Consider the following 23,971-nt stretch of genomic DNA (forward strand, 5'->3'; position numbering starts at 1 on the left):
GATGATGAATTTTGTATGTTAGGTGTAAAGAAGTACTTCTCTGTGAGTACACACTCCAAGACAAGCCCAGCCATCCATCCAAATGGAGGCCCGGTGAAGCTGTGTGAAAGGCAGGGCAAACTCATCATCACAAACCAAAGAGCACACAGAATGACAGGCAGGATAAAAGATGGGAAATCTTACCATAGTTTGTTTATTAGAAACACATCTAAAGATTACATATACACCCAGAGTAGTTTTCAGTAAAATGAGGGGAAAAAATATGCCAGTCAAACATGTTAAATGTCAGACAAAATTAACTTTAAGGAAAAGAGCATTATTTGATGTTCTCCAAGACAAAACTCAAAAATGAAGTAAGGGGGTGATTCAGGTGTCCGGTGTGAGCTGGGATTCTTTTCATATTTATATTATTTTTCAGAAGCCAGTGGATTTTTTGGTACTTTCTAAATGTAGTTAATTCATAGTAAGTCTACAGAAGTTGTCAGAAACAGTGACATTTAATATGAGCTCCTTTACATTAATTTAGATGATCAAGTTTCAGTGGTCCAATTTCCATTATGTAAATATCATCAACATTACTTAAAAGTTTCAGATCAGTTTCCTCCTGCTATGCAATAAGTCAAGGTGTCAAGGACCCAAGGAATTAAAACTTGTTTTAGTTACCGAAATGTTTGTAGGATTTGGAAGTTAAAAATGCCATAAAATATTTAGGTAGCCTATCTTGTAACAAATATAAACATTTCTCTTACAGTATCATGTTAAGCATTTTTTAAAAGGTGAAAATAAATTTAGATACTGGATAAGCAGCACCATTTCAGTGTAAGACAGCTGTTGCATTCTGCACTTTTCACAGGCCTTAGGAAATCTAGAATATTATGACATGGCCCAACTGAAGGGGCCAGAGTTAATTTTTTATTCTGTCATACAGCAAATTAACAGCCTGGGGTGATAACGTAGTTTGAGCCCAAGGTAGTCAAACCTATGGGAGTCAGCTCCGAAGAACAAGTATCTCAGCCAATTCTGAGACATCAAAGTTCAATAAATGCGTCATTTCTAAATCCACTACTTGAAGATTCATGATGATGCTGATAATGATATTTTTCTATCAGGGAAACCTCACAAGAATGGGGCAACACCAAGATGATGAAACTCTACTTAAAAAAAAAAAGGAATACTATAACCTTAGCTGTAACTTTCATCACTTTCAAATTATATTTGAGAACATCAGGATACTGTTGCTTGGAGATGCTCCTCTAAATCGGATTTCTTTCATTCTCTGTGACGTTCCTTTTCACATGTTGTTTATGTATGACCAAGAATGAGCAGAGATGTAAGGAAGGTGTTCTCTCTTAATGCTCTGACACCAAGTTGGCTTAACTTTTGAGATGTTCCCAATAAAGAAGTGCTTAGAAGTGGACTATAGAAGCTTGAAGCCTGGGAGTAATGGCAATTATTATATTTTCTTCTTTCATTAAAAACAGCTTTAAAAACATTCATTTGTATTTTACTATAGAACTGTAAGTAGCACAATTACAATGGGAACACCAACTGTGGCAGTGATTTATATAGATTTATAATAAAACAAAAATGCTATTGAAGCTTCATTTTATTTACAAATGCTACATTGATATACACACAAATAATCCTCAATATTTGTGATAAAACCTTAGGGATTTGAGGAGGCAGAGGTGAAGGGGATAAAAAAGGTACAAAGTTCCAATTATGAAATACATTATTCATGGAGATGAAAAGTACAGAATAGGAAATAAAGTCAATAATTGTGCAGTATCTTTATATGGGGACAGATGGTAACTACACTTATTGTGGTGAGCATTTTAACTGTCAAATCACTACGTTGTTTACCTGAAACCCACATAATATTCTGTATCAACTACACTTTAAAAAAGAGGCACTTTTCCTTCTATCTACCCAGCTCCATATATTCACAACCGCATGATTTTTCACAGGTAACATTTAGATTTGTGAAGGTAAAAATGAGTATCTCTAGTCCCTATTCTCTCTCTCAGCCTCTCATCCAGCTTTGGGAGGGTAGCAGCACACAAAGTCTACTGCACAAACTAAGGCTATAAGACCTGTGGCCCATGTTCACATTCATAAGATGAACTGGCTGCAACAGGTCAGAAGAGTTTTGAGCGAAGTAATACACCTGTACATATAAGCATTACATAAAAGTGATCCTCTGCAGACACACATATATACAATATAGAACTATGTTTCTTAAAAGTAGCATTTTAACTATAGTGTGTAGCCCCAAAATCAACCACGAGTTAGTAATACTTTTATGAACTGTTGATCATGATTAATGAATAATCTTCCATGTAGTCAACAACCAAAAGAGGAGGAAGAAAGGAAAATAGTATCAGCCAGTGATTGTCAAACCAGAAGGAATTCAAAGTGCAAGAGTATCTTGAATGTTAATATCCAAAGATAGTAATTACAAAAGTGTATCTGAACTTACCTGTATTACTGAATAGCTCTTCAAATTACTTAGCCCTGACTTCATGGGCACCTGACAGCTTGGCCTTTTCCCAAGAAAGCACTTGAATCATAATCTTTTATAGCAGGAAAGAAGAGAAAGACTCTTCAGAAGGGGCACCTGTACTCCACCTTGTCTATAAGACTTTTCACCTATGACTGTTTATATTCTTAATTTCCCAATCGAAACATGGAAAAATAAATTCTCATCTTTTTTGTTACTGCTAAGTGACTTAAAAGTTGCAGTACTCAAATACAAATACATCTGAAAAACTCATAAATGATCACCTTTGGGTAAAAGGTGACAGCATGCAAATAGTTGTGTAAGGACCTGTTTGGGGTTCAGTGCTTTGAAGAGACCCAGCACCTCTCCCTCATCAATTTCCTCAGCAGGACGGCAATAACATGGGTGTGAGGAAGACCTCCCCAGCAGCCCTGAAAATTGTGTCACTGAAATTATGCAAAATTGGTATTTGGCTTCTTTTCGACTTTCACATTCACCACGTAATTGGGATATGAAGAATCCCATACAGAGAAGGCAGCACCCAGAGGAATGAACAGACATGTTTGAATAACACACACTACCACATTTTACAGCTGTCCTTTTATATTCAAATCATAGTAAGCACACTGTCATGTTAAATTGAAAACACTTCAGATCTAAAAATATACTGTTGAAACAAATGACATATTGAGAAACAAGGCCAAAGTCTATTTTTATAAAACATAGTCTATAATTTCAGATACAAAATACTCTATATAACCATACTTGTTATCTTTTAATTATAATCTGGGATTTATACTTTTTAAAGTTATCACTTCTGAGTTTCAAATTTAGTATTTTATAGTTTATATATCAATATTGAATCTTTATGTTTCTTTTTAAAACTGAAACTGAGCATAAATACAATTCTAAAATAAGATTCCTGACGATAAGGAACCATATCTTCTGACAACTTTTCTTCTTAAATCACTACAATCAAATAACTTCTTTAAAATTATACTTGCTCTCTTTTGAGTGGACTGCAAATAGAAGTTCAAGATTTGGGCTTCATGAATTATCTTCTCGTTTTTGAATTCCTCCAGGCTATTCTGACACTACTACTACATTTTATCCTATTGTCTCCCCAAACAAGCTGCTCATTATATGTTGCTCTTAAGTATATCATTGAAATGTAACCTAGAGGAAGAAATTAAGCTTCTTGCCTTAATTTCCCTCAAGCATCAGTGATATTTTCAAACATAACAATTGCCAGGCTTTGTATTTTTTTATTCTGGATTCCTAATTATATAGGATGACTGAGGGTAAATCAAAACTGTTTCACAATTACCTACTGCCAAGACTCTCTCTGGCAAATGTCTTTTGCGAAACAGAATATGAATGCTCTGAGGAATCTATTATACCTGCAGGAACAAGTTCTGTGTGCTTTTAGGGAATGAGAAGGTAAAGAGCTAGGTTTATCATAACTAATATTTAACGGTACTGCTGTACTGCCTTTCCATTAGTCAGCAAATATTGAAAACCTATTCTGCTTCAATTTTTAGATATATACATTTGTAGATTGTTAATTTCTAAGGGTAACTGGTATAAACTCAGGAGGATCATCTTGGTAAATATTTAAGTGTCATGGTTGTTTTTATATAGATCTTATGAAAGTATTCCAGACCATGAATGTCTGCATCTAAATGAGGAGAGGAAATAATGTCTCCTAAGAACTGTCTAAAATGAGCAATATTTCAATAGACATTTTAGTTCTTAAATACCTCTTTATCAAATAGCAAGTTTTATCCAGTTATAATACTTGAGACTTTGAAAACTCTTGTCCTTATCCTTACCTGCAGTATAATATCTTGTATATCTTAATTTCTTTCTGGCTATATTAGTAATGACAGGGTGCAATAATCAGCATGTGCACATGTGCACACACAGACACACACACCCTCACACACACACAAAGCTAACAATAAAAAGGCCTAATAGGGAGTATGTTAACCTTCATTACAGAGAAATGGCCAAGGAGAGCCATGAATCCTTTTTCCAATTTTATAAAACAGAGCACAAGTAGCATTTTGCGAGGCGATAAAGTTATTTTTTTCCCATTTGTACCATTCCTTAGTAAAAGTAGGGTTTTTTGTTTTTTTGTTTTTGCATATGCAACTATGGACTCTGAAGGTAGGCAAATAAGAGCTATGAGACCAGTGAATTACTTTGTATACTCTGCTGTGCTAAGCAGGTGAGGGAAATCTGGGTTTCATATTAGGAGCCTTTCTGAGTGGTTCAGTTCCTTTACAGCTACCATTAGCTGTCAGGTTCGCCGTGGATATTGTCCATGTGCACTTTGAGGTAGTCATTTCTAGTAAACTTCTTATGGCAAAGCTGGCATTCTGCCAGTGGACGATTGGGATTATGAGTCATCTTGTGTCGGATCAGCATTTTCTTCAGGCTAAACGCCAAGTCACAAACCTAGAAAAGACCCAAAGATACCAATCATATTATAGTGAAAAACCTGAAGATACACCAATTTATCATTTATAAAATATACATTGTGCAAATTCCTATTATCAAGTATGTAGCAATAGGCATTAAGAACAAAAAACTGATCTTGAAATAAATGAAATTTAACACCCAAACTAACGGATAAAGAAAATCAATTCTAGTTCTCGATAGTTATTTGCATTTAATGTGTGTCCTCTGCAACCCCAAAGTCCTCCCTTCCCCTAGTATTAAACATCACTAGAGATACAACTCCCTGGAAACAGTATATTTTTCCTCATATTGAGCATATTGACAATTTCATGTTAAACCTCTTAAACAAAATGCCTTATGGTCTAGAGGTCATCTCTTTAAATGGCATAAATGGCACAAGACATTGTGTCTCACCAGTGATCCCTTTAATTTAGTCTCATTTGTGAAGTACAAGACTAACACTGCTTTAGCATCCTGAGTGGAATTTTATTACCTACTATTGCAATTCCTTATTTCTTATACATATTTCATTTAACTAAGGAATCTAACATGTTTACTCCATATAAACTCTCTCACATCACCAGCTGGCTCAACAGAAATTAAACAGGCCAATAATTACAAATAGTAAATAAATATAGAAGATGTAAGGCATAATCATTAAAGTCATAAAAGGGTGGAAATCTCTACATAGCAAATTTGCATTCCAAGTTTGGTATTATTCACAAAAATTCCAATTACAAGAAATTCTTCAAAAAGCACATATGTTATGAAATAAAGCATATGTAAAGTGAAAATACCATGAAAAAAAATGAATATAATGAGGGAAGAAATGGCTTGTAAAAATACTGGAAGAAAGCTGGAGTTCTGAATGAGATGAAGATTCTGAAAATAGTAAAGCGGATAAAAAATTGGCTCTCTCTCTTCAAGGAGGAAGGAGGATTTTTACATTCATAGCAAGGCATAGGCCCCCAATTTGTAAAGGGAAGGGAATCATACAATAATTACATACTTTGAATTATACATAAGTAGCAGCATAGGATGCTATAAAGAAAATAAGCTTTAGAGTCTGCTGGGGACTGAATGTTTGTGTCCCCTTCTCCAAATTCAAAAGTTAAAGCTCCAATTCTCAATGCGATGTTATTTAGAGATGGAACCTTTGGGAAATTACTAGGTTTGGTGAGGTCATGAGGGAAGAACTCCCCCTATGGGATTAATGACCTTATAAAAATAGGAAGAGACACAGATCTCTCTGTAGGCACACAGCAAGGAAGGCCACAGGAGGGCATGTGCAGGAAGAGAGCCCTCATCCAAAATTCAATGACTGGTACCCTGATCTCAGATCTGTGAAGGTAGGAATCTTTCTGTTTTCTTCATTCATATACCCTAAGGAGTAAGACATGTCTATGCAGAGTAAGCACTCAATAAGTACTTGTTTATTTAACTAAACTAGGTTTGAATTCTGATTCTATCACTTACTAGTAAGGAAGTTTAAATTGACAAACTATATGCCTTTTAACTTCAGTTCCCTCACCTGTAAAATGACCATATGTTACTTCATAGGATTATTACAAAGATTAGATGAGGTAATCTATGTAAATAGATGCTATATTGCAAACATACAATAAATGTTAGTGTCTATTTTCTTCTCTTTCATATTCTCTGGCAAGAAGAATCATCTGCAGATTGGGAAGAAGAAACATGTTATTAAGAAGAAGCCAACAGCTGCCACAGGTGGAATTCAAAGAGAACACAGCTATTCTAAAGAGTAGCAGTCCCTTGTACTATATAGGTGATTCTTCAAGGGAATAGGATAATTTTCCAGAACAAATACGATGCATCCAAACAATCTGAGGAAAGGACATTTTTCTTTGGAAATAACTTTGTCAACATAAGTTATATTTAAAATTATAACTAAAAACAGACTATATACCTTCAAAGCCACTGAAAGCAAAGCCAAGTCCATGTCAAAATCAGGAAATAAAAAGGAAAAAGCATAAGATATGATAATAGACTACATAATATCTGAGTTGTAATAATTGATAAAGAGTATTAAGTACCCTTATTAAAGGACAAGACTGAAATTAGAGTAAAAAGAAAAATGCAAACACATGCTATTCTCAGGAAATACATTTAAAATAATACACACACCTAAACATAATTTAAAAATGAGGATCAGAATGTGCATACAAGTGTACAAAATGATGCTAGGGGAGTACAACTGGTCCTGAGCAAGCCCTTCTCAAAAGCACCTTGGATAGACAGAATTAGTATAAGTACTAGTATATTTACCAGCCTTAAAAAAACCAGGAGTAACACCTGTATGAATATATCCTAGTCAAAGATGTTATATACAAGATGTTCATCAAAGAATTACTTACAAAAAAGGAAGTATTACAAATGACTTACTTGCCTAGTCAAAGTTAATGAGTATATTCATTTTGATATTACTAGATGAGGAAATACTTTTCAGCTGTTAATAAAGATCACACTTCAAAAAAATATTTAAAGGCAGGGAAAATGTAAAGGGAAGAAAACAGAATAAGGAGATTAATGTACAGTTTAGTCTACAATATTGAAATAAATATTGTAACTGTATCTATATTATTAAGTATAAGAAGGAAATGTTAATAGTTTAACATTAATATTAGTTGATATAAGTTGGGAAATTTGGGACCATTATATTTCTGTCTTCATTCCCTTCTGTATGTCCTAATTTTTCTAGAGTAAAAAAGTAAACTTTTATCAATTTGAAAGCAAATATTTTGAAATGAAAAACTACAATTGGTTGAGTGAAAGTTCCATATCCTCACCTTCTATCCATGCCTCAAGCCCATTCCCATCAGACTTTGGCCAAACCACTCTGACACTGCTAAATCTAGTGAAGACTCTCGAGTCCTCATTTAACATGAACTCTCAGGATCATCTGACATACCTGACCACTTTCTCCCGCCTGTCCTTTAGTTTCCACAATGACCTACTCTCCTTGATTTCCTTCTACTTTTCTGGCCATTTTCCTCTCTGTTATCCTGTACAGGCTCCTCCTCCATCCTGACTTAAAGTTTGAATTTTACTGTCTGTTCCTTAGCCTACTTCCCCATTCATTAGCTATTTTCTATGATCTTAATCATATCCAAGCTTTTTGTTACCATTTACATGGAGATCACTTGCAAATATCTATCTCTAATCCAGTCCTCTCTCTGATCTTCATAGTGGAGTATCCAGCTTCCCACTAGTACTTCAAACCTACTATGTCTAAACTGAACTAAGAATCTTTTCCCCAAATATAATTCTCAAAAAATTGGTTCTGCCATCTATCTGACACTTGCTGGGAACCTGGCCGTCAATATTCACTCAATGTCTCTCTCATGCCCACCTTATCTAATCAATTACTTCTTCCTTGCACACATTTCTTGAAGACATCCAACTGTCTCCATCTCCATCTCTATGACCTATGTAAAAATCACTATCTGCCTAGATCAGTGCTTCCCTGTCACAAAAATGTTTAGGCATGCACCTATTATTGGTATTTTTAAATAAAATATTCCAGATGTAGTAGTGTATCTACATAACACATTATTAAAGATAGATATAATTTTAAGACAACATGAAAAATATTAAATAATATTTTTGGGTTAATAATTATGACTTTATATTTTCATTAGGCAACATTTTAAGATATATATACCTAGGATCAGAGTAATCTTTAGCAAAAGTATAGGCAAACATGAATTTCAAATGTTTTCTTGATAATTTCAATTTTTTGGCTTACCTCTTTCCAGATATGATGGTGTCATTCTTTTTATCTCAAATTGTTGCTGAGTAGTGGTATTAACATTGCTGTTTTCTTTTTGTTATCTTGTGTTTGTATTATTATGATTTTTAATCCATGGTTTCTGTACCAGACTCTTTTAAGCCACTTGTAAATAATTACTTTATTTCAAAACAGATAACAGAATCCATATCTACACTTAACTGCAACACATAAACTACAATTGTAACAATGCACTGAAAACGAGTGACCTGGGACTGTCAGTCACCTGCATCACCAGGGAATTGCCATTTTTCTTTCAGATTATGTTTGGTACTATACATCACAGGAGACAAGCTGACAGTAGCCAAGTAAAGAACCAAAGTCAAGCCCTCTATTCAATGATAATAAATTTTAATTTTGTTCTAATTTCCAAAATAAACAATGAGCAGGAATCAAAGCTGCTACTTGCATTTTGTACAGGGGCAGAGATGCCAATGCCTTATAATATGTGGGGCATCTCACACAATATCAAAGGGGCCTAGTTGATAAATATCATCTGAATTTGTCTGTATTTGTCTTTATCCCCTTCCATGCTCCACCCAGCTGCTAGAAGGATCTTTTAAAAATACAAATGTCATTCAGTTCCTAAAATTATTTATGGATCTTTTCTGTTTTAGGGTAACTCACCGGGATCTAGCCAAACGAATCAGCTTCGCTTGTAGGCTCTTGAAGACACCATGGATTTCCTGCCTCAGTATTTTTTCACTTCTCTTTATCAAGCTTCCTCTTACTCATTCTTCAGGGAAGCTTATATGATCTGTTTGCCAGGAGAAGCTCTGTTAAATGCTCTCATTATGGCCTTTAATTCCTTTACAATACCTACCTCAAGTGTAATTAATTGTGTAATTTTTTAAAATATGTGTGTCCTTACTAGTCTAAAGAACATGAGAGCAAGAGTAGTCATTCCATAAATGTTTGCTGAATTAAAGAAAGAAAGAAAGGTAGGTAGGTAGATGAGAGAGAGAAAATCCCTGTGAGTGATGTTAAGTATCCCAAAGGCTGGGGACTAATTCTGGAGAAATCAAAGAAGGTATCTACAGAGATTATTTTCAAGTAAAAGAAACTAAATTGTTTTTATAAGTATAAATTAACATTTGTGATCATAAATAAGATAAAATTAAAATTAATCCCCCATTTTGTATTTCCTTGGCTCCTTTCATAAGCCCTATGTAGAAATGAACAATGGACGCCAAGTTCTCAAATGGCTTTCCACTAAAATTAGATTGAAAATATATTCCTAAATGTGGCTCAAAGACCACCAATTTGTTGTCCAACTTTATCTTGCACCCCTCTTTCTCTCTCACTATACTCGAGCTCCATCTGTCTTCTTACTTCCCTTAATAATACCTCATGCTCTTTCCCACCAACTGGCCTGGACTTGTGCTGTTCCCTGAACCTGGAATGTTTCTTCTCCATGGTTGACTCCTCATCTTAACAAGATTTAGAGTTAGTTCTCAGAGAATGCTTTCCTAACTATTCTTCTATAGCCTCCACATATACACCCTCTTCACCATTCCCAGTCTTTACCATAAAATGCAATTAGGTGTTTGGTCAGGTTTATTTTTTCAATGTCTGTATTTCACATGAACATGATTTCTATCAGGGGACATGGCATTTTGTTTACTGTTTTATTTCAGTGTCTGCCATAGGAACTAGGTTTAAGGGCTAACTAAGCAATTTCCAAACATCAACTTGTTCACTCTTCACAACCACCCTTTTAGGTAGATAACAGTATTATTATTATTTTATTATTACAGCAGGAAACTGACACACACACTTCTGAGTCTCAAGCAGGTTACCCAAGATCACAGAACTAGCAAGTGGTTTTCAGGACTTTAATCTAGGCAGTCTGGGTTCAGAATCTATAATACCCCCCAAGGGTCAACTATTATTAAAGGTTCTTACTTCAAACAGAGATGTGTGAGCTGACTGCATTTTTTCCATTTGCCTGGTTGACACCATTTTTAAGAAATAAAAAATCTCTTTGAAAAAATAAAGGACATTCTCAGACAGCTCAGCTCATCAGTGTGTTGTGAGGGATATAAAGTACAAGTCCCTTTAAATGGTCACTATGGGAAATCACAGCAGCAGCCAGCTGGAGAAATGGAAAGGAAGTTGAGCAAGATGCTGAAGTTATTAATAATGGCTCTGAATTAAGGAGCCTAGAATCTCCACATAGGAGATGGGATGGGAACCCTCCAACAAATTAGATAACCCAGATAAAATGGACAAATTTCTAAAAACACACAAATTACCAAAACTGACTCAAGAAGAAGTAGAAAAATTCAAGTGACCTGTGACAAGTAACCAGACTGAATCAAATTTAAAAATCTCCTAACAAAGAAAAGTTCAGAACCAGATGGTTTCACTACCAAACATTTAAAGAAGAATTAAACTAATGCTCTCAAACTCTACCCCCCAAAAAAGAGGAGGGAATACTTTCTAACTTTCTGTGAGGCCAGCATTACCTTGATACTGAAGCCAGACAAAGATATCATAAGAAAACTACAGACGAATAGCCTTTATGAATATAGATGCAAAAATCTTCAAACCAAAACCAAACCAAACCAAAAGAAAACCCTAACACACAGAATCCAAAAGCTTTTTAAAAAGCATTATAAGGTATGAACAAGTGGCATCTATCCCAGGACTGCAGTGGTAGGTAACACAAGAATACACAATTGATATACACATTAATAGAACAACAAACAAACAAACAAAACAGTAAAAAAAAAAAAAGATAATTTCAACTGATGCAGAGAGGTATTTGACAAAACCCAACCTGACAAACACCCTGACTTGATAAAAATACTCAGAAAAGTAGGATAGAAGGGAACTTTTTCAACATAATAAAGGGCGTTTATGAAAACTCAAAGCTACCATTATATGATGAAAGACTGAAAAATAATGCAAAAGAATGGACTCTTACCTCACACCATATATAAAAAATTGACTCAAAGTGGATTGAAGACCTAGTAAGAGCTAAAACTCTTATTAGGGAACTAGTAAGACTCTTAGGAAAAAAAAGCCATAATGATAGTAAATCTTCATGACCTTCAATTTGGCAATGCATTCTTAGATATTACACCAAAAGCATCATGAGAAAAAGAGAAAGAAGAGAACAGATAAATTAGACTTCATAACATTGAAAAGTTTTGACTATCAAACAACATTATCAAGAAAGTGAAAAGAGAACCTACAAAATTAAAGAAAAGACTTGCATATCATAAATCTGATAAGGGTCTAGAATATACAAACAACTCTTATATTCAACAATAACAAGACAAACAATAATATTGAACAGACATTTCTCTAAAGAAGATATATAAATGGCTGGCAAACAAGTACAGGGTAATATGCCCAACATCATTAATCCTTTGTAAAATGCAAATCAAAACCACAATGAGATGCCACTTCATATACACTAAGATGACTATAACTTTTAAAAATGAAAAACGAGAGGGAGGGGCGGAAGATGGTGCCGTGAGTAGAGCAGCGGAAATCTCCTCCCAAAACAACATATAGCTATGAAAATATAACAAACACAACCCTTCCTAGAATAAAGACCAGAGGACACAGGACAATATCCAGACCACATCCGCACCTGAGAGAACCCAGCAACTCGCGAAGGGGGTAAGATACAAGCCCCGGCCCCGCGGGAGCCGAGCGCCCCTCCCCCCAGCTCCCGGCGGGAGAAGAGCAGGCAGAGCGGGAGGGAGATGGAGCCCAGGACTGCCGAACACCCAGCCCCAGCCATCCGGGCCAGAGTGCAGGGCGCTCGATACTAGGAAAACAGGGCAGCAAAAAGAGTGAGCAGGCACTGGAGGCTGGGCGACAGAGGACATAAGAAAAGCGCGTGACCATTTTTTTTTGCTTTTTTGCTGATTTGTTTTGGCGAGCGCTTTTTAGAAGTCTTAAAGGGATAGGGACCCCAATACTAGGGAAACAGGGCAGAAAGACCGGTGAGCAGAGGCCTGAGGCTGGCACCGGAGAATAAAGAAAAACGAACGACCACCTTTTTTTTTTTTTTTTCTTTAATTAAAAACTTTTTTTTTTTTTAATTAAAAAATTTTTTTTTCTTTTTTTTTTTGGTGGGCGTTGTTTTGTTTTGGCGGGTGCTTTTTGGAAGTCTTAAAGGGGCAGGGCGGGTCACTTAATCCAGAGGTAGGGAATCCGGGATCTCTGGGCACCCTAACCCCTGGGCTGCAGGGAGCAGGGAGGCCCCTTACAGAGATAAATAGCCTCCCAGCAGCTCCTGCTCCAACGCGACTCCACCATTTTGGAGTAGCTGCCCGAGCCAGGCCACGCCCACAGCAACAGCGGAGATTAACTCCATAGCAGCCGGGCAGGAAGCAGAAACCCTGTCTGCGCGCAGCTGCGCAGCACAAGCCACTAGAGGTCGCTGTTCTCCCAGGAGAGGAGGGCCACAAACCAACAAGAAAGGAAATCCTTCCAGCCGTCACTCGTCCCAGTTCTGCAGACTATTCCTATCACCATGAAAACGCAAAGCTACAGGCAGAAAAAGATCACAGAGACAACACCAGAGAAGGAGACAGACCTAACCAGTCTCCTTGAAAAAGAATTCAAAATAAGAATCATAAACATGCTGACAGAGATGCAGAGAAATACGCAAGAGAAATGGGATGAAGTCCGGAAGGAGATCACAGATGCCAGAAAGGAGATCGCAGAAATGAAACAAACTCTGGAAGGGTTTATAAGCAGAATGGATAGGATGCAAGAGGCCATTGATGGACTTGAAACCAGAGAACAGGAACGCATAGAAGCTGACATAGAGAGAGACAAAAGGATCTCCAGGAATGAAACAATATTAAGAGAATTGTGTGACCAATCCAAAAGGAACAATATCCGTATTATAGGGGTCCCAGAAGAAGAAGAGAGAGGAAAAGAGATGGAAAGTATCTTAGAAGAAATAATTGCGGAAAACTTCCCCACACTGGGGGAGGAAGTAATCGAACAGACCACGGAAATACACAGAACCCCCAACAGAAAGGATCCAAGAAGGGCAACACCAAGAAACATAAAATTAGAATGGCAAAGATCAAGGACAAGGAAAGAGTGTTAAAGGCAGCTAGAGAGAAAAAGGTCACCTATAAAGGGAAACCCATCAGGCTAACGTCAGATTTCTCAACAGAAACCCTACAGGCCAGAAGAGAATGGCATGATATATTTAATACAATGAAACAGAAGGGCCTTGAACCAAGGATACTGTATCCAGCACGACTATCATTCAAATATGATGGTGGGATTAAACAATTCCCAGACAAACAAAAGCTGAGGGAATTTGCTTTCCACAAACCACCTCTACAGAACATCTTACAGGGACTGCTCTAGATGGGAGCACTCCTAGAAAGAGCACAGCACAAAACACCCAACATATGAAGAATCGAGGAGGAGGAACAAGAAGGGAGAGAAGAAAAGAATCTCCAGACAGTGTATATAACAGCTCAATAAGCGAGCTAAGTTAGGCAGTAAGACACTAAAGAGGCTAACCTTGAACCTTTGGTAACCACGAATTTAAAGCCTGCAATGGCAATAAGTACATACCTTTCAATAGTCACCCTAAATGTTAAAGGGTTGAATGCACCAATCAAAAGACACAGAGTAACAGAATGGATAAAAAAGCAAGACCCATCTATATGCTGCTTACAAGAAACTCACCTCAAACCCAAAGACATGTACAGACTAAAAGTCAAGGGATGGAAAAACATATTTCAAGCAAACAACAGTGAGAAGAAAGCAGGGGTTGCAGTACTAATATCAGACAAAATAGACTTCAAAACAAAGAAAGTAACAAGAGATAAAGAAGGACACTACATAATGATAAAGGGCTCAGTCAAACAAGAGGATATAACCATTCTAAATATATATGCACCCAACACAGGAGCACCAGCATATGTGAAACAAATACTAACAGAACTAAAGGGGGATATAGACTGCAATGCATTCATTCTAGGAGACTTCAACACACCACTCACCCCAAAGGATAGATCCACTGGGCAGAAAATAAGTAAGGACACGGAAGCACTGAACAACACAGTAGAGCAGATGGACCTAACAGACATCTATAGAGCTCTACATCCAAAAGCAGCGGGATATACATTCTTCTCAAGTGCACATGGAACATTCTCCAGAAGAGACCACATACTAGGCCACAAAAAGAGCCTCAGAAAATTCCAAAAGATTGAAATCCTACCAACCAACTTTTCAGACCACAAAGGCATAAAACTAGAAATAAACTGTCCAAAGAAAGCAAAGAGGCTCACAAACACATGGAGGCTTAACAACACGCTCCTAAATAATCAATGGATCAATGACCAAATCAAAATGGAGATCCAGCAATATATGGAAACAAATGACAACAACAACACTAAGCCCCAACTTCGGTAGGACACAGCGAAAGCAGTCTTAAGAGGAAAGTATGTAGCAATCCAAGCATATTTAAAAAAGGAAGAGCAATCCCAAATGAATAGTCTAATGTCACAATTATCGAAATTGGAAAAAGAAGAACAGATGAGGCCTAAGGTCAGCAGAAGGAGGGACATAATAAAGACCAGAGAAGAAATAAATAAAATTGAGAAGAATAAAACAATAGCAAAAATCAATGAAACCAAGAGCTGGTTCTTCGAGAAAATAAACAAAATAGATAAGCCTCTAGCCAGACTTATTAAGAAGAAAAGAGAGTCAACACAAATCAACAGTATCAGAAACGAGAAAGGAAAAATCATGACGGACCCCACAGAAATGCAAAGAATTATTGGAGAATACTATGAAAACCTATATGCTAACAAGCTGGGAAACCTAGGAGAAATGGACAACTTCCTAGAAAAATATAACCTTCCAAGATTGACCCAGGAAGAAACAGAAAATCTAAACAGACCAATTACCAGCAATGAAATTGAAGCGGTAATCAAAAAACTACCAAAGAACAAAACCCCCGGGCCAGATGGATTTACCTCGGAATTTTATCAGACATACAGGGAAGACATAATACCCATTCTCCTTAAAGTTTTCCAAAAAATAGAGGAGGAGGGGATACTCCCAAACTCATTCTATGAAGCTAACATCACCCTAATACCAAAACCAGGCAAAGACCCCACCAAAAAAGAAAACTACAGACCAATATCCCTGATGAACGTAGATGCAAAAATACTCAACAAAATATTAGCAAACCGAATTCAAAATTACATCAAAAGGATCATACATCATGACCAAGTGGGATTCATCCCAGGGATGCAAGGATGGTACAACATTCGAAAGTCCATCAACATCATCCACCACATCAACAAAAAGAAAGACAAAAACCACATGATCATCTCCATAGATGCTGAAAAAGCATTTGACAAAGTTCAACATCCATTCACGTTAAAAACTCTCAGCAAAATGGGAATAGAGGGCAAGTACCTCAACATAATAAAGGCCATCTATGATAAACCCACAGCCAACATTATATTGAACAGCGAGAAGCTGAAAGCATTTCCTCTGAGATCGGGAACTAGACAGGGATGCCCACTCTCTCCACTGTTATTTAACATAGTACTGGAGGTCCTAGCCACGGCAATCAGACAAAATAAAGAAATACAAGGAATCCAGATTGGTAAAGAAGAAGTTAAACTGTCACTATTTGCAGATGACATGATACTGTACATAAAAAACCCTAAAGACTCCACCCCAAAACTACTAGAACTGATATCGGAATACAGCAAAGTTGCAGGATACAAAATCAACACACAGAAATCTGTGGCTTTCCTATATACTAACAATGAACCAACAGAAATAGAAATCAGGAAAACAACTCCATTCACAATTGCATCAAAAAAAATAAAATACCTAGGAATAAACCTAACCAAAGAAGTGAAAGACTTATACTCTGAAAACTACAAGTCACTCTTAAGAGAAATTAAAGGGGACACTAACAGATGGAAACTCATCCCATGCTCGTGGCTAGGAAGAATTAATATCGTTAAAATGGCCATCCTGCCCAAAGCAATATACAGATTTGATGCAATCCCTATGAAACTACCAGCAACATTCTTCAATGAACTGGAACAAATAATTCAAAAATTCATATGGAAACACCAAAGACCCCGAATAGCCAAAGCAATCCTGAGAAAGAAGAATAAAGTAGGGGGGATCTCACTCCCCAACTTCAAGCTCTACTATAAAGCCATAGTAATCAAGACAATTTGGTACTGGCACAAGAGCAGAGCCACAGACCAATGGAACAGACTAGAGAATCCAGACATTAACCCAGACATATATGGTCAATTAATATTTGATAAAGGAGCCATGGACATACAATGGCGAAATGACAGTCTCTTCAACAGGTGGTGCTGGCAAAACTGGACAGCTACATGTAGCAGAATGAAACTGGACCATTGTCTAACCCCATGTACAAAAGTAAACTCAAAATGGATCAAAGACCTGAATGTAAGCCATGAAACCATTAAACTCTTGGAAGAAAACATAGGCAAAAACCTCTTAGACATAAACATGAGTGACCTCTTCTTGAACATATCTCCCCGGGCAAGGAAAACAACAGCAAAAATGAGTAAGTGGGACTATATTAAGCTGAAAAGCTTCTGTACAGCAAAAGACACCATCAATAGAACAAGAAGGATCCCTACAGTATGGGAGAATATATTTGAAAATGACACATCCGATAAAGGCTTGACGTCCAGAATATATAAGGAGCTCACACGCCTCAACAAACAAAAAACAAATAACCCAATTAAAAAATGGGCAGAGGAACTGAACAGACAGTTCTCCAAAAAAGAAATACAGATGGCCAACAGACACATGAAAAGATGCTCCACATTGCTAATTATCAGAGAAATGCAAATTAAAACTACAATGAGGTATCACCTCACACCAGTAAGGATGGCTGCCATCCAAAAGACAAACAACAACAAATGTTGGCGAGGCTGTGGAGAAAGGGGAACCCTCCTACACTGCTGGTGGGAATGTAAGTTAGTTCAACCATTGTGGAAAGCAGTATGGAGGTACATCAAAATGCTCAAAACATACTTACCATTTGACCCAGGAATTGCACTCCTAGGAATTTACCCTAAGAACGCAGCAATCAAGTTTGAGAAAGACAGATGCACCCCTATGTTTATTGCAGCACTATTTACAATAGCCAAGAATTGGAAGCAACCTAAATGTCCATGGATAGATGAATGGATAAAGAAGATGTGGTACATATACACAATGGAATACTACTCAGCCATAAGAAAAGGGCAAATCCAATCATTTGCAGCAACATGGATGGAGCTGGAGGGTATTATGCTCAGTGAAACAAGCCAAGCGGAGAAAGAGAAATACCAAATGATTTCACTCATCTGTGGAGTATAAGAACAAAGGAAAAACTGAAGGAACAAAACAGCAGCAGAATCACAGAACTCAAGAATGGACTAACAGGTACCAAAGGGAAAGGGACTGGGGAGGATGGGTGGGTAGGGAGGGATAAGGGGGGGAGAAGTAGGGGGGTATTAAGATTAACATGCATGGGGGGTAGGAGAAAAGGGAGGGCTGTACAACACAGAGAAGGCAAGTAGTGATTCTACAACATTTTGCTATGCTGATGGACAGTGACTGTAAAGGGGTTTATAGGGGACACCTGGTATAGGGGAGAGCCTAGTAAACATAATATTCGTCATGTAAGTGTAGATTAGTGATACCAAAAACAAAGCAAAAAAAAAAAAAAGGGCAGTTCCTGTGTGGTAACCTCCAACGAGTTCTACACAAGGGTATAAAGGGCATATAAAAGTGTAGGCAAAGGGTCTGTTTGTGTTTATACAGAGGATCAAAGCCTAATTGGGTTACCCCGAAAATGAACTAAGATACGATATGAAAAAGAACTTCCAACATCTGCACTCTCTGGAAGACTCATGCCAGAAGATGATCATCAGAAAACCCCAACAAAGATCCACGCACTGCTACAGCTGTAGATGCACTCATCCCACCAGCTCCTGGACTTGCCATGGGAATGAGGAAGGAGATATCTAAGCTGGCCTGTGCATACAGTAAAACAACAAATTTGACTGGATCTATACTGTTGGAACTCAACCAAGAATTTGGAGAAGTGCAAATTGTAGCGCTCCAAACTCTTACAACTACAGACTATTTACTGTTAAAAGAACATATGGCATGTGAACAGTCCCCAGGAATGGGTTGTTTTAATTTGTCTGATTTCTCTCAGACTGTTCAAGTTCAGTTGGACAATATCCACCATATCATAGATAAGTTTTCACAAATGCCTAAGGTGCCTAACTGGTTTTCTTGGTTTCACTGGAGATGGCTGGTAATTACAGATATGCTTTGGTTATGTAACTATACTCCTATTATGTTAATGTGTGTGCGCAATTTAAGTAGTAGCTTAAAACCTATATATGCTGAAGTTACTCTACAAGAAGATATGTCAAAGAAATAATCAATCTTCCCATGTTTTCTTCCGCCTGCTACTTCTATAGCTTTTCTTCTTCCTTCCTAATTACAACCCTTAAATAGAATTCGTGCCTCATATCAAATTTACCGAGTATCATAATTCTTCCAAGTGGTAAAGATACCTCAAGACAAATGCTGAGCATAGAAGCCACAGGGCATAAATATGCAAAGAAGTAAAAAGCTAACCTTTTCAAACAATAAGGCTTCCCTCTCACTTACCAACTTCACATTTCCCTGTATGGCCCCGGAAGATGACTGGTTAGGCAGAGATGGATAAGATTCCTCAAGGGAGGAACAACCTAAGACAGGCACAGTCGCAGGGGGACCATCAGGTGAGAAATTGGGGATCAACAGAGGTGAGGCTTAGAACCTCACCCCCCCTGTTCTGAGAGAAATCTTCTGCATACGTGGATGTTTTATTGCCCTGGTCTAGCTTGGATTAACACATAGTCTACAGGCACACACCTGATCATCTACATTTGCTCTCTTACAACACTAAACTATGTTTTCTACCTTTATCTTGTATCTACCTACCACTTCAGCATTTTATTAAAAATAATAATAATAAAGAGAGAAATGTGGTATCCACATATAAATCAAGTATAAAAACCAAATGAGTATTCATATTTGAACTGACTGTTTAGAGTTCATAATGCATGAGGAAAAACGAAAGTTTCTGTGATGACTGCCCTTGTACTGTTCACTATGTAACTTATTCATTATGTAAGAATTTGTTCTACATGTAAGAACTTGTTTGTTATGCCTCAGAAGATTGGAGACTGACGAAAATTAGGCTTGGGGTGGATTAATGATTGTGCATTGAGCATTGACTCCCCTATACAGAATTTTATTGTCGTTAACAACCATTTGATCAATAAATATGAGAGATGCCCTCACAAAAAAAAAAAAAAAAAGGACGGACTTCCAATGGTAAAATAAATAAGTAACCGGGATGTAATGTATAGCATAAGGAATATAGTCAAGATATTGTAACAGCTTGGTAGGGTGATAGCTGGAACCTAGAATTATGTATATAAATGTTCTACCACTGTGTTGTACACTTGAAACTAATGTAATGTAATACTGTGTGTCAACTACCCTTCAATAAAAAATAATTATATAAAAAAAAAAATGAAAAAGAACAAGTGTTGACAATGATGCAGAGAAATGGTAATTCTTGTGCATTGCTGGTGGGAATACAAAATGCTGCAGTTACTATGAAAAGCAGTATGGCAGTTTCTCCGAAAGTCAAAAACAGAATCACCATATGACACAGCAATTCCATTCCTAGGTAAATATCCCCAGAAATTGAACAGGTACTCTATTTATATACACATGTTCTTCATAGCACTATCGATTGATAGCCAAAAGCTAGAAACAACCCAAATGCTCATCAGTGGATAAATGTATAAATAAGCAGTGGTATATAACATACAATGGACTATCACTCAGCCATAAAAAGAAATGATGTGCTGATATATGCTACAATATAGATGAACCTTGAAAACATTATGTTAAGTGAAAGAAGGCCATCACAAAACGTCATATTTTGTATGATTAATTTATATGAAATACCTAGAATAGGTAAATCCATAGAAATAGAAGAAGATTGGGATTTCCAGAGTCTGGAAAAAATGGGGAATAACTGTCTAATGGGTATGGAATTTTATTTTGGGACAATAAAGTGTTTTGGAACCAGATAGAGATAATGGTTGTACTATACTTGTCAATGTACAAAAGGTCACTGAATAGTTCACTTTAAAATGGTTAATTTTATGTTGTATTACTTTTACCTCAGTTTTTGAAAAAACACCATGGTAGGGTAGAGTACACAAACATTGGAGATTAGATACCTCAATTTTTAAAAAAACACCATGATAGGGTGGAGTACACAAACATTGGAGATTAGATGAATAAGAACAGTGCAGGTCCAGGCTATGTACCACTAGTGGGAATGGAAACTGAGAGGAAGTAATGGATTAGAGAGCTATTTAGGGAGAGAGATTAGAAGTGGGCTGAGAAAGGATGGCTTCTATCTGGAATGAGTAGGTTAAGGGATAAGATTTTGGAAAAGACACAGCTTGTACTCTACTGAGCAGACTGAATCAGGGAAGTTTCAGAGGCAGTAACTTGGATACCTACTCAGTAGATTAGTCTGGGCTGCAGTTAAGGATCAGAGAATTTGGAACACATGATAGAAGTAGATAGAAAAAAATCATGCTTATAATATTATAGTTGTTAAAAATAACATCATTGTCCAGCTTATCCAAGGAAGTAGTCAACAAAAATACTCAGACTAAAAAAAGTCAGGTAGAGAACAATGGTAGGAAGATGACCACTATAACACAGTTAATACTTAATTACAGGTATTTGTGTAGTTGTACAGTTAAATAACTTAAATAGGTTTTGCCCTTAAGAAAATGCTTTCAATAAAAGCATCAATGAATTAAACCAACTGAAATTATTAAGCTGGGGCTGTACCTTCAGTTCAGGACAGAGCTCTGTATGTGTACATTTCTTTCTCTACAAGTAGTTCTTTCCTTAAAAAAGTTGATTGTTGATAAAGGTATTTTTATGAGTAGGCCCACTGGGAGTACATTATTGCCTTAACCTCTCCACCAGTTTCATGAAAGGACAAAAAAAACATCTTGTGTTTGTGAGTTTCCTCTCATGTGGACTGCTCCCCCCACACGTCATCCGTTGGGATATGCCAGTGGGAGGTACTTGAGTTTCCCTCAACATTTAAAGAGAATTCTGAACGGTGCAACTTCACACATTACAACTTTAATGTTTCTTCTTACACTGAGCTACAGTAATACTCTTTTGGCTTTTCTCATATCAGAATTAAGCATCCAAGTGTTTTTCCTAACATCTGCATCAATTTTCTGTCAATTGTCCATCTTACACAGGAGAACGGTGACACTGTTCATCAAAAAAACATTTTTCCTAAAGTAATCAATGCTCTGATTAATTTACTGACAATGGTAGTATTTTTTCTTTCATAAATAATGTAAACTATGATAATAATTTCATTTCAATTCAAATACCATAAGGAGAAAATCTTAACAATTAACAGTAGTGTTAAACAAATTCATGCATATTTTAGAAATTCATTGTTTGACTCTAACAAAGTAAATAGTATCTATGATCAGTTAATCTCTGGTTTAACTGTCATTAACTTCTCAAAGATGGGCAGACACATGAAAGCTGCCTAAGATTATCCACATTTATACCCTGGAAGAACAACTGAGTTGCATTAAAACAGGGTGCAAGCATGTCTTAAGGCAAATCAGAGTTTATTTACTGCCAGTAAACCAGGATGAATAAAATTACTACGATGTAGTTATATGGATTATGCAATCAAAAGGTACAAACAGACCAAGACATTAATAGGCACAACCAGCACTGCAAAACACAACATACTCATACCTACACACACAGACACACAGATGTGCATGCATGCTCACACACACTCGCACACCTATCTCCTGTTTTTGCAGGGCACTAGGGAAAGAAAAAAAAGCCAAACTCACATCACACTGAAAAGGCTTTTCTCCCGTGTGTGTCCTCCTGTGCTCATCCAGGCCTCGCTTCTGGCTGAAGGCCTTGCTGCACTCAGAGCACTTGTATGGCTTCTCCTAGAGTCAGTGAAAAGAGATCATCATGAATGTGAGTGACTGCAGAGCCCTTATTAAGGTGTCTGTGGGTGGGTATGTTATCTAGTTCTGCAGGGTGTGGCAGCAAATGCACACCGGTGCCCTAAGTTATTTTAAATTTTCAGAGGAAACAGCAGTACGCAACATCTATGGGACAGTTTGAAAACTACTGACTCAAGGTAATTCCCAGTTCCAACACTAGATTGCACTACATTTCCTTCCATGAAGTCGTATCTTTGCAAAGCTGAATTCTGAATGATTTCTGTGATCTAACTATTTAATGAACTGAACTCTTAGGTTCTCTTTTGGTCTCAGGGTGCCAAAAAGTTTCCTGAGAGACTATGGGCATCATGGACCAAGAAAGTTTGGGACTTCTGATTTAGGTGGTGCAAATTGTTTCCCATCTGGGAATGAGAACTTCAGAACCAAATTTTCAACAGATTTTGGGGGTAAATTTAGAAAGCTGAAGCTCAACTGTGATTTAAGTGTTTTCATTTCTTCTGTCCTATCGTTTTTTCTAAGTAGGGTGTGCTTTTATAAAATCTAAATAATTTTTTAAATGAGGCTTCTTTTACTGTTGGTCACAGACTCTTAAGGAAAAGCAGTATTTCCAATGGAAAAGAAAAAAAATTTGCATATTCCTTAACCATCTTTCATACCAGGAACTTATATCACCAACTTTTTAGATTGGGATGAATTGCAAAGTAATTAACATTGGTCCATTGTTCATTAAAAATTACTTAATAGTGCATCAATAAAAAGATTTGTTTAAAGCAAACTTGCAATCAGATATTCTTTCAAATATACAAAAATATTGTTATAAAAGCTTTTTTGGATTTAGGTAGCATTTATATATATATATATATGTTTTTAATTTCATGTTATGCAGACAAGTTCTACTTATATTTGCTTAGTATTTTAAAGAATATTATATAAATTTTCAGACCTACAAAATGGTATGTAAATAACCAAGCAGACATATGTGTGCCCACGAGTTCACTTAAGATATCAAACATCACCAGCAAAGGGGTCCCTCTCAGTGCACCCACCACACCCTAATGGCAGCACCCTCCCATC

The 23,971-nt window shown here is 36.8% G+C and overlaps 1 protein-coding gene across 7 annotated transcripts in view; it reads right to left on the reverse strand.

Moving 5' to 3' along the window:
• Positions 1–1,588: 1,588 nt before the first annotated feature.
• Positions 1,589–23,971, reverse strand: part of PRDM5 (PR/SET domain 5) — a 241,328-nt gene continuing 218,945 nt past the window's right edge. For 5 of the 7 annotated variants that reach the window (XM_057502577.1, XM_036922984.2, XM_057502578.1 and 2 more), the window contains 2 exons: positions 22,772–22,876; positions 1,589–4,960 (listed from right to left, as the gene is read on the reverse strand). In XM_057502577.1, coding sequence (XP_057358560.1) covers positions 4,796–4,960; positions 22,772–22,876 — 270 coding nt within the window. In that variant the 3' untranslated portion in view covers positions 1,589–4,795. Of the gene's footprint in view, positions 4,961–22,771; positions 22,877–23,971 lie in introns of those variants that run through there. The other 2 variants (XM_036922985.2, XR_005032232.2) reach the window with 2 other exon arrangements.

The sequence above is a fragment of the Manis pentadactyla genome, chromosome 5, assembly GCF_030020395.1.
Source record: "Manis pentadactyla isolate mManPen7 chromosome 5, mManPen7.hap1, whole genome shotgun sequence".
In the NCBI taxonomy this organism is placed as follows: domain Eukaryota; kingdom Metazoa; phylum Chordata; class Mammalia; order Pholidota; family Manidae; genus Manis; species Manis pentadactyla.